This window comes from Melampsora larici-populina, assembly GCF_000204055.1.
Source record: "Melampsora larici-populina 98AG31 unplaced genomic scaffold MELLAscaffold_22, whole genome shotgun sequence".
Lineage (NCBI taxonomy): Eukaryota > Fungi > Basidiomycota > Pucciniomycetes > Pucciniales > Melampsoraceae > Melampsora > Melampsora laricis-populina.
This window is the reverse complement of record NW_006768786.1, coordinates 617,923-631,958: the sequence shown is the minus strand read 5'-3', so window position 1 is coordinate 631,958 and position 14,036 is coordinate 617,923. Positions and strand designations below refer to the sequence as shown.

At 40.7% G+C, this 14,036-nt stretch overlaps 2 protein-coding genes across 2 annotated transcripts; one reads left to right on the top strand and one right to left on the bottom strand.

Moving 5' to 3' along the window:
* Positions 1–2,096: 2,096 nt before the first annotated feature.
* MELLADRAFT_87666 (family 76 glycoside hydrolase) lies at positions 2,097–3,903 on the bottom strand (the record flags this gene model as incomplete). Its single annotated transcript, XM_007410772.1, has 8 exons — positions 2,097–2,110; positions 2,152–2,797; positions 2,880–3,016; positions 3,100–3,103; positions 3,167–3,287; positions 3,335–3,483; positions 3,572–3,691; positions 3,865–3,903. The coding sequence occupies 8 exons, from the start codon at positions 3,901–3,903 to the stop codon at positions 2,097–2,099; spliced, it is 1,230 nt and encodes a 409-aa protein (XP_007410834.1).
* Positions 3,904–4,431: 528 nt separating this feature from the next.
* Positions 4,432–7,761, top strand: MELLADRAFT_116707 (uncharacterized protein; the record flags this gene model as incomplete). Its single annotated transcript, XM_007410883.1, has 5 exons — positions 4,432–4,556; positions 5,747–6,399; positions 6,479–6,629; positions 6,701–7,216; positions 7,332–7,761. 4 exons carry the CDS (start codon positions 5,774–5,776, stop codon positions 7,431–7,433), a joined length of 1,395 nt encoding a protein of 464 aa, XP_007410945.1.
* Between the last annotated feature and the right edge of the window lie 6,275 nt (positions 7,762–14,036).

The window sequence follows — 14,036 nt, the reverse complement described above, 5'->3', positions numbered from 1 at the left end:
GGACTCTTGTTGTTTTGATAGGCGGTGTGAGACTAAGGGAAGAGCGTAAGGCTGCATTGGCGAACAGTAATAACAACCAGGGAGGGGCAGGTTGGGGTAGTAATATTGACGATGATGAAGAAGCATTAGGTTTTTTTGCAAATGTACCGACATCTAAACCACCGACGTTTGATGAAATGGGAGGTGGTGAAGCTAATGAAAGTATTAACTTGGAAGGAGGAACAAGTGGTGGTAACAAACCACAGAAAACTAAAAAGCGCAAACCAACAACGGGGCAAGTTGAGGAAGATCTACAAGGTGAAGGACCCAAGAAGAAAGCTAGAGCTAAAAAGAAAACTGTCACTGGGGCAACGGAATAGAATTATTCTACATTTTCTTACATTTCATCAATCATCAAATCCATTCTTTTTCTTTTTGTAATTCACTTTGTTTTCTGTCTTGGTGATATAATTGTTCTTTCTTTTCGGAATAATCTTCTTTTGGTCGTTGTGTGATTTTTTTTATCTTCCATAAGGTGTCACTGTGTTTATGTTTATGGTTTTCTTTTAACCTTTTTTTAATCAGGGTTGATTAGATATATATATATGTGTATGTATGTGATCATAAGTGAGCGAAGAATCTGGGGTAGATTTCTGTTTGTCTTTATTGGTATTTTTTTGTGTGAGTACAATAATTTAAATTAGATTTCGTTAGTTATATGAAGCAACCAAAGTTCGAAAACATGAATACAAAGAAGTCAAAAAGAGACTAAATTTGTGATTTTTCTTGACCAAGGTTGGGACAGATAAATTATTGCTCATCTGTAGATTTGATTACAAATGCATGTGGATGAACCTAAAAGAAATTCCACGTCAATTAGGCAAAGTTTTTTTCTGAGTTGAAGTTGAACTATTTTTTTAAAATCATCTCAATCAAGTGATCTGCAGTTCACTCCTTCTGAACGCATCTTTTGAGTCATACTGTGATTTTTTCACCTTTGATTTGTTCATGAAGATCCAAATCCAATCCTTGACTTGAAAAGTTTTTGTTACAAAACCACCTTGATGCAGTTCCATTTGCATGCACAATATTAATGTAGAGAGATCACTGATTTTTATGTTATTTACAGTTTTGAAGAAAGGTGCGGTTTACATTATGCATGCTGTGTGGGTCTTTTGCTAATAGGATGTACAATGTACATACCTGCATATTTCCAGTAAATTGGCTTGGGCCTCGTGTTAAGTTGGGACAAAAAGCGTGTGTGCATGATGACCGTAGTAAAATGGACGTTGTGGACTAGATTGTACAAACTCTCAAGACGGATGTCACTGTATCTCTATGACCTATCATGTTCTATTGTGTATGCAAGTTCTCTGTGCCAGCCAAAAACCATATTCACCCAGATTGCGATTGACAATAGGATATACCCCACCAATCCTGATGGCTATACTATCTCTTCATGGCTTGGACTTTAACTACTCTAATCAATAGCCCGACTTTATCTTCATAAAAAATGTTCTCCATTGTACTAGGAAGCTGTTCGATTGACCCAAGTGACCCTGTAACATCTCAATCCCGTTCTCTGAGTGATATAGAGCATACTCTCAGAATCAAATCATATTGTTTCCAAGTTGATGTTTTGGCTATAGAAAGGTTAAGATTTCATTTTATAACCAGATCCATATGAACATCTGGGATCAAGTTTGAATCATGACCGTGATTACATGAATTTCCATAACAAACGACAAAACAAAACAATTGATGAAATGAGGAATCCGAAAGATAGATGGTTGTTTTGAACAATCAATGTGCAAACCATCCTGTGGATTGAAGGTACAAATTAAGATAGCTGGTAAATGACTCAATAAGTTCCAATATAAGAAGCCAGTTGTGCACATGAGCAAGAGTAATATAAGAATGGGATAACAATGTCAGCGTAACGGGTCAAAATACATCAGTACATGAGTATTGAAACTTGTGCCGCTGCCAATAAACAGCTTAAACTGAGGAGACGCTGCCTTGAAGAGCCCATTTTGAGGCTAGCGGATGTGCCTTTCTTCGCTTTGTCTTTGGATGATCCCGTAGCTTTGAAAGATACCGAACCAGTCGTGTTTGCACTAGCTGCTAATGCCTGTGAATGGACATCAGGTAGCAATCCAGCCGAAGCATTACCATGGATTCCGATTGCTGATACCAAGAGTGCGGCACTGACAGCCTGAGACCGAATGTATTTCACAGGCTGAGTGTCTGTCGTCCAATTTCCCCCACAGTTCCACTGCTTATCACAAGAATTGCTGACCATTGCATTTACTGAGGCGTCGATCATCTTCTGAATGGCATCCTTAATAGTCGCATTAGTTGTCTGCCGATAAACATACACTAGGTTCCGAGCATAGATTGCCTTGAAGCCTTGCTGGTCTCTATTACACGATACATCAGCTTCGCATAGCTCAGTAATGACGCCAGTCGGAGCAAAAAGCTTCACAGAGTAGTCAAAGAAAGGAGAGATCATGTCTAAATAAGTTTGATTCTTAGTTGCAAGATTCATCCAAGCCAGCGATCCAATCAATTGTCCATAGTTGTAACTCCAACTCGTTTTTGTGAATTGCTGGCAGTTATTACTCGGCATTCCGTCAAGAAGCTCGCCTGTATTCAAATTTCCAAGACCGGAAGACATTATCCAGTCAAGAACCTGCTTCGATTGAGCTAATGCTGTTTCATTTTTGGTTTGCAGATAGTTTCTAGCGCCTTGTGAGATGAATTCAATCTGCGTGATGAGAGACTTGTATACGCCTGACGGAGACCCACGATCGCGAGACTGGAAGAGAGACGTTGTACCAGGTATACCCGAAAAGATGAGATATCTTTCCGTTATTTTGAAAGAAGACGAGGACGCCTACCCAATATATCCCACCTCCGCATTTGTCATCAGTTTCAACTCCAGTCTGGTCGTAAGTTTTGGTAGCCAGTGAGATCCAGTCACCATTGGAACGAGGCATGATAGCATTTGGACCAAACACCTCTGCTCCTCCTACGGCTAGCAACGAGGTGAGCAGAAAAAGGTTCAGTCTCGCGCTGACGATCAATTCCAATGACGAAAGGGTAGAATAGCTCAATCACCTGCCTAAAGAAAGAACCATCTATCAGAGCTATTCTCGATGTATGATTTGTAAAGGAGATGACTCACTTGACTTGGCCATAGTAGATCATCGTTCCAGACTCCCAAAAGGGTCTGGACCACGCTAACTGCATTCCCACCCAAGAAATCACTAAGATATTCAACTTCAGTCAGTCTTGAAACCTTGGCACTGCCCAAGAGCTGAGCAGCTGAGCAAGTAGAGGAACATGAACCCACTGTTCAGTCACGTATGAAATATTGACGAGAGCATCTGTGACAAGCTCCAAGAATTGTGTGTCGCCTGTCCATTTTGCATAATCAAAGAACATACCCCAAATCATACCAGATTCGTGCCATGGGGTTTGTACTTGAGAGAACACTCCACTCTACATAATCAGAAAATATAGGCGTAACTCATTGGTTAAGCGAAGCGGTTTTGAAAGCACCCGCAAATAAATGACAAATTTCACTCACTTGAGTGGGTGTGTAGTAAGTCAAAAGGTTCTGAAGCGCTTGAGTCGTCGCAGCGAAAACTTGGGCTGGGTTTGTGACATCCAACGTTGGGGAGTATGAGGCCGCCTGGGCCGATGATGCCTGCCAAAGGAGAAAGGTAGAAAGATGTCGCAAAAAAAGCATGATTGAATGATGAGAGTTGGATGAAAAGTGACCAGTGCAAAGTAAGAAAAGAAAATGCTCGGCATATGATTATTAGAGTCAAAGATCGGGTTGTAGTGTGGTTTCATCAAAAACGGCGATGAAGAGCTCACCTTCATTAATTCAGTCTCCGGTTGTCTGGAGTGAATCATGACCCGATATGCTGGAATCAAGGATCCCCTCTCCTACGTTACCGTTGATGCTGATTGACCTCATGAAAGTCAACAAAGCAAGCCTTATAAGGCAGGCGTTGTCTTCGATCGTCCCGCAACAAAATCAGGTGTCATCACTGATCAGGTTTCGATTTCTAGGTGCTCAGGCTTTGTAGCAGCAATCCTCTGCAGTGCGACGATGGTAAACCCTTGTCATCCTCGCATAGTGATCTCAGTTCGATTGACCTGAACAATCTCGTGTTTTGTGGGTGAAATCGCGTTCACAACCTTCAAGCGTTTAGGATGCTCACCCGTCTGACGATACCACAGGAAAGTGTGTGTGAGTCTTCACCCCCTGTATTGGTTTCTGGTTATACTACATAGAGGTATGTAGCCTTATATCCAGGTGATTTGAAATCGATATACACATATTTTTTGATCGTTTTTGACTATGTACTTGACTGTATTACAACTCAATTCTTGGCATCGACACTCAACACTCACCCTTTTGCGAGTTGACAATCCTTCCACGTCTTGGTCTCAGCACACACCTTCAAAACTCAAAAATTCGAAAACATCATCATCGACACTTCCTCAGACACGGAACCGACACTCTATTGACGATATCTGATTCATAACCCACGCGATCTTCTGTAAGACGCTCTCTGTTTTTATCTTTTCATAAACACCCCACATGATGTTTTATATAGTAAAAGGGTCGAGATCCAAAGGACATGTGCCCTTGTTGGGTCAGATTGACGTATTTGTCTTTAGATCTTAACTGCATTCCGAACCTGCTGCTCAGGCTTTGATCAATGACGGGTTGACGACCCAATCTTGGTCTTACTGGTCGTCTATTGCCTTTGGGCCGTTTTCTCGCAATTCGAATTCCTCTCATTCTCATCTTTCAACGTCTTTTTCCCGGTCCATCCTTCTCGTCATCGAATGAAGTTTTAAAGGATTTGCATGATCGTAAGGCAAGACGCAGATTTATCATCATGTTGACCCATCAAGTTTTCGAACCGCTCGAATGGTATTCTATCTTGTTCTCAAACACTTTCTCGTCGACGTTTCAGGAGACCAGTATATGCGGTTCAAGAGCCTGATCGAGCCATTCTCGGTTGAAAACATACAAGTTGGCATTAAAGCTCTTTATTGTGTTCTCACACATTGGCGATTCGGAAGAATAGCTTCATCTTCCGCGACATTCGCAAAGGCAAGAGCTTATATTTCGAAGACCTTTTCATTTGGTTTTTATATCAATGATTCATCAGGTCGCCCTCTAGCCAGCTAAGCCTGATCTTGAACTGCTTTCTGCAGAGCTCATGTTACAGTGATCATCACTCTTGTTTCAGGTGGCCACGGAATGGAAATACGGGATGCAAATCAACTCGTACCAGGAGGGTATATCAACCTTCATGCCATTGCGACCATCTCATGTAAGATGGTCCTCAGTCTTGCGACTTGAGAGACTCAGTAGTCTGATCAAGATGGATGAATGGCTTACATTGGAGGTGACTGGATTCAAATTCCTGTAGACTGCTTATTGTGACATAGTCTTTCATGTTCGGCAAGGATTGGGGATGATATCAATCCCCATTGTTCGATGGATTGTCACTTATGACAGTCTTTGTGATTAGTTCTGTCTCGGGGCTGTACTGTAAATCGCCATTATAACTCGGCGCTCATCTATCTTGGATATATGATAACAAAATCTGGCAACTTGTCGGCCTGATGGGATTAATTTCACTCCTCAATCCACTTTCAGTATCTTTCATCAGGAACTAACTATTTGATTATCGATGCTCTGCAATGGTAAACCTCGTCTATTTGAACCCCGTAGGTCTCGGGAATACAACCATTCCGGATAATGTCGTCGGCGTTCCTTGTTCGTCTGGGCGACCTCAGTCCCGTATTTAATTTCTTCGCCTGGTGGTTCCTGCCAGGTTATATGTCTTCTTTCGCACTTGGGGCATTCTACCGATTAAGGCCTTCTTATCGGCCAAAGCCCTTGCCACCTCAGCCGACTGATGCCAACCAAAAGCCAGTCTTTGATCCGATCTATGAGATTCATAAAGCGGAACAGACCAATCACCTCAAAAGACATCGAACGATGGCTCATGCTTGTGTTATCATACTCTATTTAGTTTACACAGTCCTTAGTACATACTACAAGCAGGCCGGGACAAATCATTACTCAACTCTTGGCCTTCGATCTAATTCAATCGCTTCTAATTTACCGTTTCCCAGCACCCAAAATAAAGTAATCGATTCAACTCCGGTTCTATCTGAAGGACAAATAGATGATTCTGGTTTCAAATCACATTGGAGGAAATTGGCCAAAGCTTTCCACCCTGATAAGCTCAATCCGCCTTCCAACTTAGGTAGTGAAGAGGAGGTCTTGGAGTGGAAGAGTGAAATCGAGTCAAAATTCATCGGGATGCGAGAGGCCTATGAGACTCTCAGTGATGGAACGAAGCGATGGGCCTATGATCGGTCTGTTAAAATTTGAATCTCCCTGTTTGCCCACTTGTCCCATCTTATCATGGTATTGATCCTATTGGCTTGTTATCAGGTTTGGTCCCGTGATCGCTACTTGGAAAAATTGCGCCACACTTCGAGAATTTCTCATGGAAGGGCTCAAGCTATTGGCGCCATTCTACACATTCACCATTGCCTCACTTTCACTCATAGGCACTTTTCGAAAGACCGATCCCGGTGCATTTGTTAGTCGACTTGGTTATTCAATCCATGACTTTAATTTCACACTGATGCGACTTTGGATATCGTTGGATAGTGGCGTTGGACGGTCCTACTTTGTATATTTGCCGCTGAACTTTCACTCATTACCTCAACTGCCACGACATGGGTTTCGAGCTTGCTATCATTCATCTTCCCCAACCGAACCATTTTCGAACACATCGCCCTTCTTCGCCAGATATTTGTTGCTTGCTCGTGTATTGCCACTCAACTTGCTGGCATTCGGTACCCACCTCCAGCGGATTTAGACAAGACTCAAAACGTCGGACAACTGATGGCCCCCATCATGCCTTTACTTGATCGAGCCCAGCAATATTCTACACTCGCCAATACGGAAGTGGTGAAGATGATATACAACGATCTTTACCCGATACTACACGCCGATGCAAGCTCACAGAACGGTCGAAGGCTCAGTCTCGAGAGCGAGGACGCGGTAGCCAAGGTAAATGGGGGCCCAGAAGGCAGTAGTAATGAGACCAAAAAGGAAGTCGACCCAGCCGAGGAAATTCGAATGCAGGAGACTATCAAGACGCTCAAAACGAAGATGTTAGAGGTACGTGCAATCATCTTTTTGTCTTGGTCCCTCTGAAGACTTTCTTGGACTGGTCAATGTGATCTTAAATGTATATAACTAACAACCTTGTCTTACGCTGAAATTTTTCCACCAGGTATTTTGTGATTTGCGTTTACAATCTAATGATGCAGGTCGAGCTGCTTGGAACCAAGCTATCCGTGAGGAAGCAAGACGTCAAAATATTCATGATCGATAAACCTTGTTCACCTATGGGATCACAATGGACCCAAAGAGGTGCTGTATGTGTTGTTGTAGAAAATGAACAAATCTCATTTCAAGAATCGCTTGTGATCATACAAAACTCTTAACTACTTATAAGCGTAAAAATTGTTCAATAAGTCCGGCCATAGAAAGGCGTCATTCATCGTTCTTTTTTTCTTTACCTCGTTCATTCATTCATTCATTCTCTATTTCTCTTGTTCTCTCTAGTGCTGCAGCATTCTTTTTTTTGCTTTGTGGATATTTGAGATGATTGTTTTTTTTGCTTTGAATTTTGATTGGGAATGCTTGAGTTACTTCACCATAGATATGTTCATGGCATCTTTTGAGGAGGTCCATACATTTGAATGATCAGTTTGAGCGGTTATCGGTAGAAGACTAAGCTTGTCGTTCTTGGGTGACGTAGGCATGGGGTGGGTTCATCCAAACCAATGAGCATCTATGTCACTCGACTCAAAATTGTTGATATAAATCTGGATTCCGTTGTCTTTTTGCCATGAAGGCAGTAAGTTGATACTTCATATCTTGCCTCTGCTCCAAAGAGTTCATGTCAGATCTGCAGCCTGGGGAGAAATATGATATTGGTATGAGGGCATTAATTAACAATATAGCCACATTGAGTGTTCTACTCCTCATTAAGTTATATGTGTATGTATGTATGGCAGACACCAATCTCTCTCATGAATAGATGGTCAAGATGATCTGTGTACATTTTGGTGTACTTGAAGTTCAAAGAGGACTTTGGGGTCAATTTTCAAATGTAGATACAAGAATATGAGAATTTTGGGCTAGATAACATCCCTTCAGGTGGAATTACAGCATCAGTGGACACAGATCCCATCCACACTTGAGCTCCATGAAGGATGACGACTTGCACAAGGTGGCCTGATTGGTTGCAGTGAAAATGTGACATGTGATAAAATAAAATGAAAATTTAGTTGTTTCACATAGATGGATTTGAAGTCCACCTCAGCATCATTATTATTGGTGAACCTTGTGGGTTTCAATAGAATAAAGCTGAAGAATTGTTTAGAAGAAGTGATGTCCAGTTTTTTGTGCACAATCCCAAGGAGTCATGGCTGAGTATCATATAAGATCTTTAAACAGATCTTCAACCAGTGGTTTTCTATGTCTGATACAATTATCTATCTTAAAGTTACCCAGCTCTCTTGTCTTTTTAATTTATTCACACTATTCTCAGGTATAAAAAACACTCATCATGATGGTGCTCAAGTTAGAGATCTCCAATTCCCTGAAATTATGTTGCTTCTTTCTATGGGCATCATGTTCACTTGCCACACTTTTGTAAATTTGGTCTGTAGATCCTCTTCTTGTTTATTCTTAACTTTGTCTCTTGTACCATTAGGCGCTTTTCTTTGTCAACACACCCGTGTTCTCCTTTAGCCCTACTCAGAACAACTTGTGTTCTTTCAAAGCTTGACCTGTTAAAAGAGCACCATATTGGAAAGGTGGTCTGCATAGTGGGACAAACCTCTGACAGCATATGTCATAGTAGACCACCACTTGTCCATTGGCATGAGTCTATCATCTGCACAAGCTGCATTGTGAACTCAATGATGGCTTCAAAGTTTTGCAGGAGATCCACAAGCGGAGGGCTGGAAGAATTCCTTCCAAACCTACTCCAGAAGCTTTGCACATTTATGGGATACAAAGTTAAATCTGGGAGTTTTTTCCCAGTTTCCCATGTTCCCAAAATACAGCCAAAAACAAAAACTGGGAAACTGGGAAAAACTCCTAGATTTAAATTTGTATCCCATAATTCTTCTTCCCTCTTGGATAGATCTATAGGACTCATAGAGGCTAAGACCTCCCTGAAGAAAACAGAATTTTCAGTGATCATCAATGATTGGAAAAGGTCAAATTTTCAAACATTAAAAGCTCATGTCAAGATAAAAAACAGCCAGAAAACATGTGATTGTTTGGTCATCATCATTGAAGTGTTGAAATCCTGTTTGACATCAATCTTGGATCAGACTGCCTCTAGTACCTGTGACACACTGTCTGCCAGAAGAATCAGGGGTATCAACCAATTGTAAGGAAAATATGCTGGGCTGATATATCTAGTTGGATCAATTGATGGAGTTGCAATATACATAGTTGCAAAGTTTCAACACCAGTGAGGTGCTCTAGAACAGTCCCAATATGTACCATGCTAACATGGAGCTCCTCCAAAGAGAGACATTTTAAGGTGTAGAAATGAATTTACTAAACTTCCAGGCTAATTGTTTAATCCAAGTATTCAGTAACATACATATCATATGGCCATTTCTATGTTTTGATGACATTGTCATACATCTCCATGCACATAAATACCATGTGAAAACATCCATCCAGGATTTCCACGGCATGTCTGTCACCTTTCTTCATTTCATCTTCTGTTTTGCTCTGAGGATGGGGTACATTGATATTTCCATTTGATACTCTACAAAAATGAAAAATGTTGATATTAACAAAACACAGGAAGGGCCTTCTGGAAATTGCCACACAACTTTTTCCAGAACACCAAAACATTTTTTTGGTGTGTTCTGGCATTCTGGTGCTCTGCAACTGCAATTGCCCCACTTTGTGTGTTTTCCAGAACACCAGAAGCCCTCTGGAAAAATTTCCTAAAATATAATATGACTCTTCTTGAAGATCTGGGAAATTAGATCTTGTAAGTTTCATAATTGATCCATGAATGGAATGGATGTGTCTTGTGAAATGATGAGTGCCAAATTCAGGAAGTTGTCACCACCCGCAACAAATCTTTCCCATATCAAAACCTTCATTGTGTTGTTGCTTGGCCACATGCCAACACTACCAACATATTTACCTTGGATTAAAAAATCTGAGGTATCCTCGGATGCAAAACCTTGGACAAGTTCTGTCCAAGGATTTGCCTCCAATGATGCTTTGGATTTCTCAACCCGAGGCATCTATTCTGGCAGTGCAACACTCACATTGAACAAATGGTCATAAGTAGCCAAGAAAAAACAAGAGAATCATGCGCTTGAATGACAGGTCATCACCATAGATGAATGAAGCTGGCTGTCTGTAGATTTTGCTGCTTCAGACTGTTTGCACACTTTGACAAGCATACCAGGTTGTCAAACAAAAACAATTGAGATCTTCCCTACATTTTTCAGCTTGTCCATTCAAAAATACCTTTGCCAATTCCGCTTGATCTGACATACAAGCCTGTGGGGCAAAGGCCCACTGGAGTTTATTACACTGCCAAAATAATGTGTTTTTCCATGGCAAAAAATGATTGATTCTAGCATTTAAAATGCCTTGCTTGATATTGGCCCAAAAAATCTGAAAAAATCTGGTAGGGCAAAATGTGCTATTTTCTTCCAGTTGGGAGATTTTGGTCATTGTAAAAAAATTCTAGCACTCAGTTTGGTGATGTTCAAAATTTTTGTGGAACAACACATAAATATGCAGCACCAAAGCACTAAATTCACCCTTCAATATTGACAAGAAAAATCTGAAAAAAAATTACAAGTGGAGGACAATATCCCCTTTGTTGAACGTTTTTTTCAGAATTTTTCTGGCTCAGTATGCAAGTCATCACATGTGTGTAATTTTAGGTACTTAAACGCTACTGCCATATGTACAAGGCTCCAAAACCACCCAGAAAAAATTTTGCAGCACAACAAAGGATGCAAGATCATCTGTACATGGTTTGGAGACAGTGTGTGGAATTTTGATGCCCCTGTGAACCAAAATGCATTTGAACTTTATTTGGTAGACTTTCAATGTTCTAACCTGCATGTATCCAATACAAAGGCATCAAAAAATCCGAAAAAAACACCACACATCACAAAGGGGATTTCTGATCTCTCCTGATTTTTCCGCATTTTTTGGACTTCTTTGAGAGGGAAAAAGCTGGTAAAAACATTAAAAATTGCTTGCTGGGTTCATGCTGAGTATGAGGCTTTAAGCAACCCCAAAAAAACATTGCAGGACAAAGAGCGTTGTATCTCTCTCCAGATCTTTTTCCAAGCGTTTTGGGCCACAACTGGGCCCACAATTCCAGGTACAATTTTTTGTCAATCATTTTTCCAAAAATGCAATCATTTTTTGCTAGGGAGAAACCCATTATTTTCACAGTGTTAGACATTCACAATGGTGGATTCCTGGAGAGTGTGGAAAGCCCAAAAAGCTCAGTCATATAAACTTGATCATATACCAAGAAAGATTCTGACCTGATCTAACACAGATGTTGTCCATATGGCTGCCCCGTCTGACGTTCCCCTAAGCATGCCACAAAACATACCATCTCCTCTGAGCCAACTCCGGCTCTGATCAGGCAACAACAATAGACCAGATTTCTGTGAGGCAAAGTCAGAGACCTATGCAGTAACAGTTTAGGGGACAGGAAAATGGTGTGGATATAGTCATACATCTTAGATCCAAAAATTCTGTGTTTCAAGATAGAAATCCTTTGCAACACAGTGACCTTCTTGACCAGTAGGCAAGAGTAAACAGTGCTTGACAACTCTTGAAACTCCTTTAGGTAAGTATCCTTCTAACACCAGTATATATTTAGGAAGATGGATAGCGTATGCAGAAAGTCTCTTGATACCTTGAGCCAGGATAGCCCATCTCTTCCAAATAGACATTAGACGTCCAATATCACCAGCTCACATGGCTTTATCAGCTTCAACCACAGTAGCAAAATCACGTAGTCTTAGGCGTAAGTTGTAAAGTGCACCATTGTCAGCCTCTTCAGCATTGCAAATGCTTTGACCGGTGAAAAAGTTATCATAAACTTCGTCACCCAATGCTTGAGCTACACCAGGATGGGTGATATCAAAATTGTTCCCTTTTGAAGTTATAAATTCCCTACGCAGAAAAAACAAAGAGATAAACATTTTGGGGATGAATCAGATTCAGAAAAACTTGACAAACTTGAGCAAAAAAGCCAGTGTTGATGAATGAATCTTGTGCACCACTGTCATCAATAATCCAAAGTCCTTCTTATCAAACAGCTCATCTGCCTCCATTCCTAAGCTTGCAGCACATCTAGTTACACCAGAATCTTGAGAGTCTTCTGAATTTCCCATATAGTGACTAACTATCCCACTAGTCATATTCCACATAGTATGAGAACCGGCAAGACACTGCATCATATTCCGTAGGCTTTCTTCAGGATGTCCCGCTGGAAACCTTTTGTGTTCAGCAGAAGCAAAGTTTCTAACAGTTCCTAGATCCCCTTCTACCTGTTTCACATGTGATGCAAAATCCTTTGGATCTAAACCAAGCTGTGCAATAAGTTGTTCAATAACTTGTCCCATGCCGGTTGGCGAATTTTTGGAAGCAGTCATCAATTTGAGCATGTAAATTTCTGGCCCATACATTTGAATAGGATCCACAGGTGGTGATGATGATTCAAGATTAGCTTTACCATAGCTATAATCTGGAGAATCTTTCTTGAGGACTATATCAAGTAATGCATTAACTAATTGTGATTTTCTAACTAATTCAAAATGTACTTCCTCTGCATCAGTTGGCAAGAGGTAATGTATGTTGAGAGGCTGAGCTTTACTACGCTCCATTGCATTGTAAAACATCTTGAGACTGACATCTTCAGTGGAAAAATACTTTGTTAAATGATCTGGTGGTACATTCATATAACCCCAAGTCCCATGTAGTGTTTTCTTTGTTAAGTCTACATTACCGTTGTGCACAGAAGCTTCAATACCAATATTATCTATACATAATAAAGGCCTGATATTGTATGATCTTGCAGCTGCACTTTTGTTTTTTTTTCAGTCAATGTTTTAAGAGTGTCCATGGTGTTGTTTGCTGCTTTTCAAGAGAGTGTTAATCCTAAGAAATGTAAAAAGCTGTTGATCTTCTAGGAAACTCCGCATGCAATAAATGTCAATAAATTCTGCAGTTGCATAGCTGAATGTTTTCTATTACAAACAAATCCAATCACAGAACATATTGTTGAGGGGACCTGATGACAAAATCACAGTCCAGGTTATACATCAGTATAGGATCTGGGACCACTGCTACAGCTTCTCTAATTACAGAAGCACTTACTTCTTTCAATCAATGATCTTCAATATTTGTTGGTGCATTGGCTGATTTTTTCAGGTTAACATCTCCACCAATCCCGCCTACAAATTTGGTCTTTTCTTTACCATTTTCCTCTTCACCTGTTCCTCTTCAGCTTTCTCCAATCCATCTTCTCTGTGTTTTCTTTTTCTACTCTGTCTGGATGGCAAGCATCACAAGTCTTCTTTGCATCCAAGAGTTTTGCTTTGATCAGGTCATGGAAGAATCTCATGTGCTTTTGTACCAGACCCATACACATTTTACCAGATTCTTCATCAAAAAAATCATGTGTAATATTCTGTGCGTGGTAGTATAGGCTGGTCAGAGGTTCTTGGGAGATCTTCACAGATGACAATCTCTTTGGCCTGCGGAGGATGCAGAGGATCAAGGGAAGCAAAAGTGGATCAGATTTGGTTCATGAAGCCAACAAAAAAAGCTACCTCAATCTTACTTCATTCAGAATGAAATCATGAGACCATTGTGTCTCCCCGCTGTGCTTGTCGGACTTTAC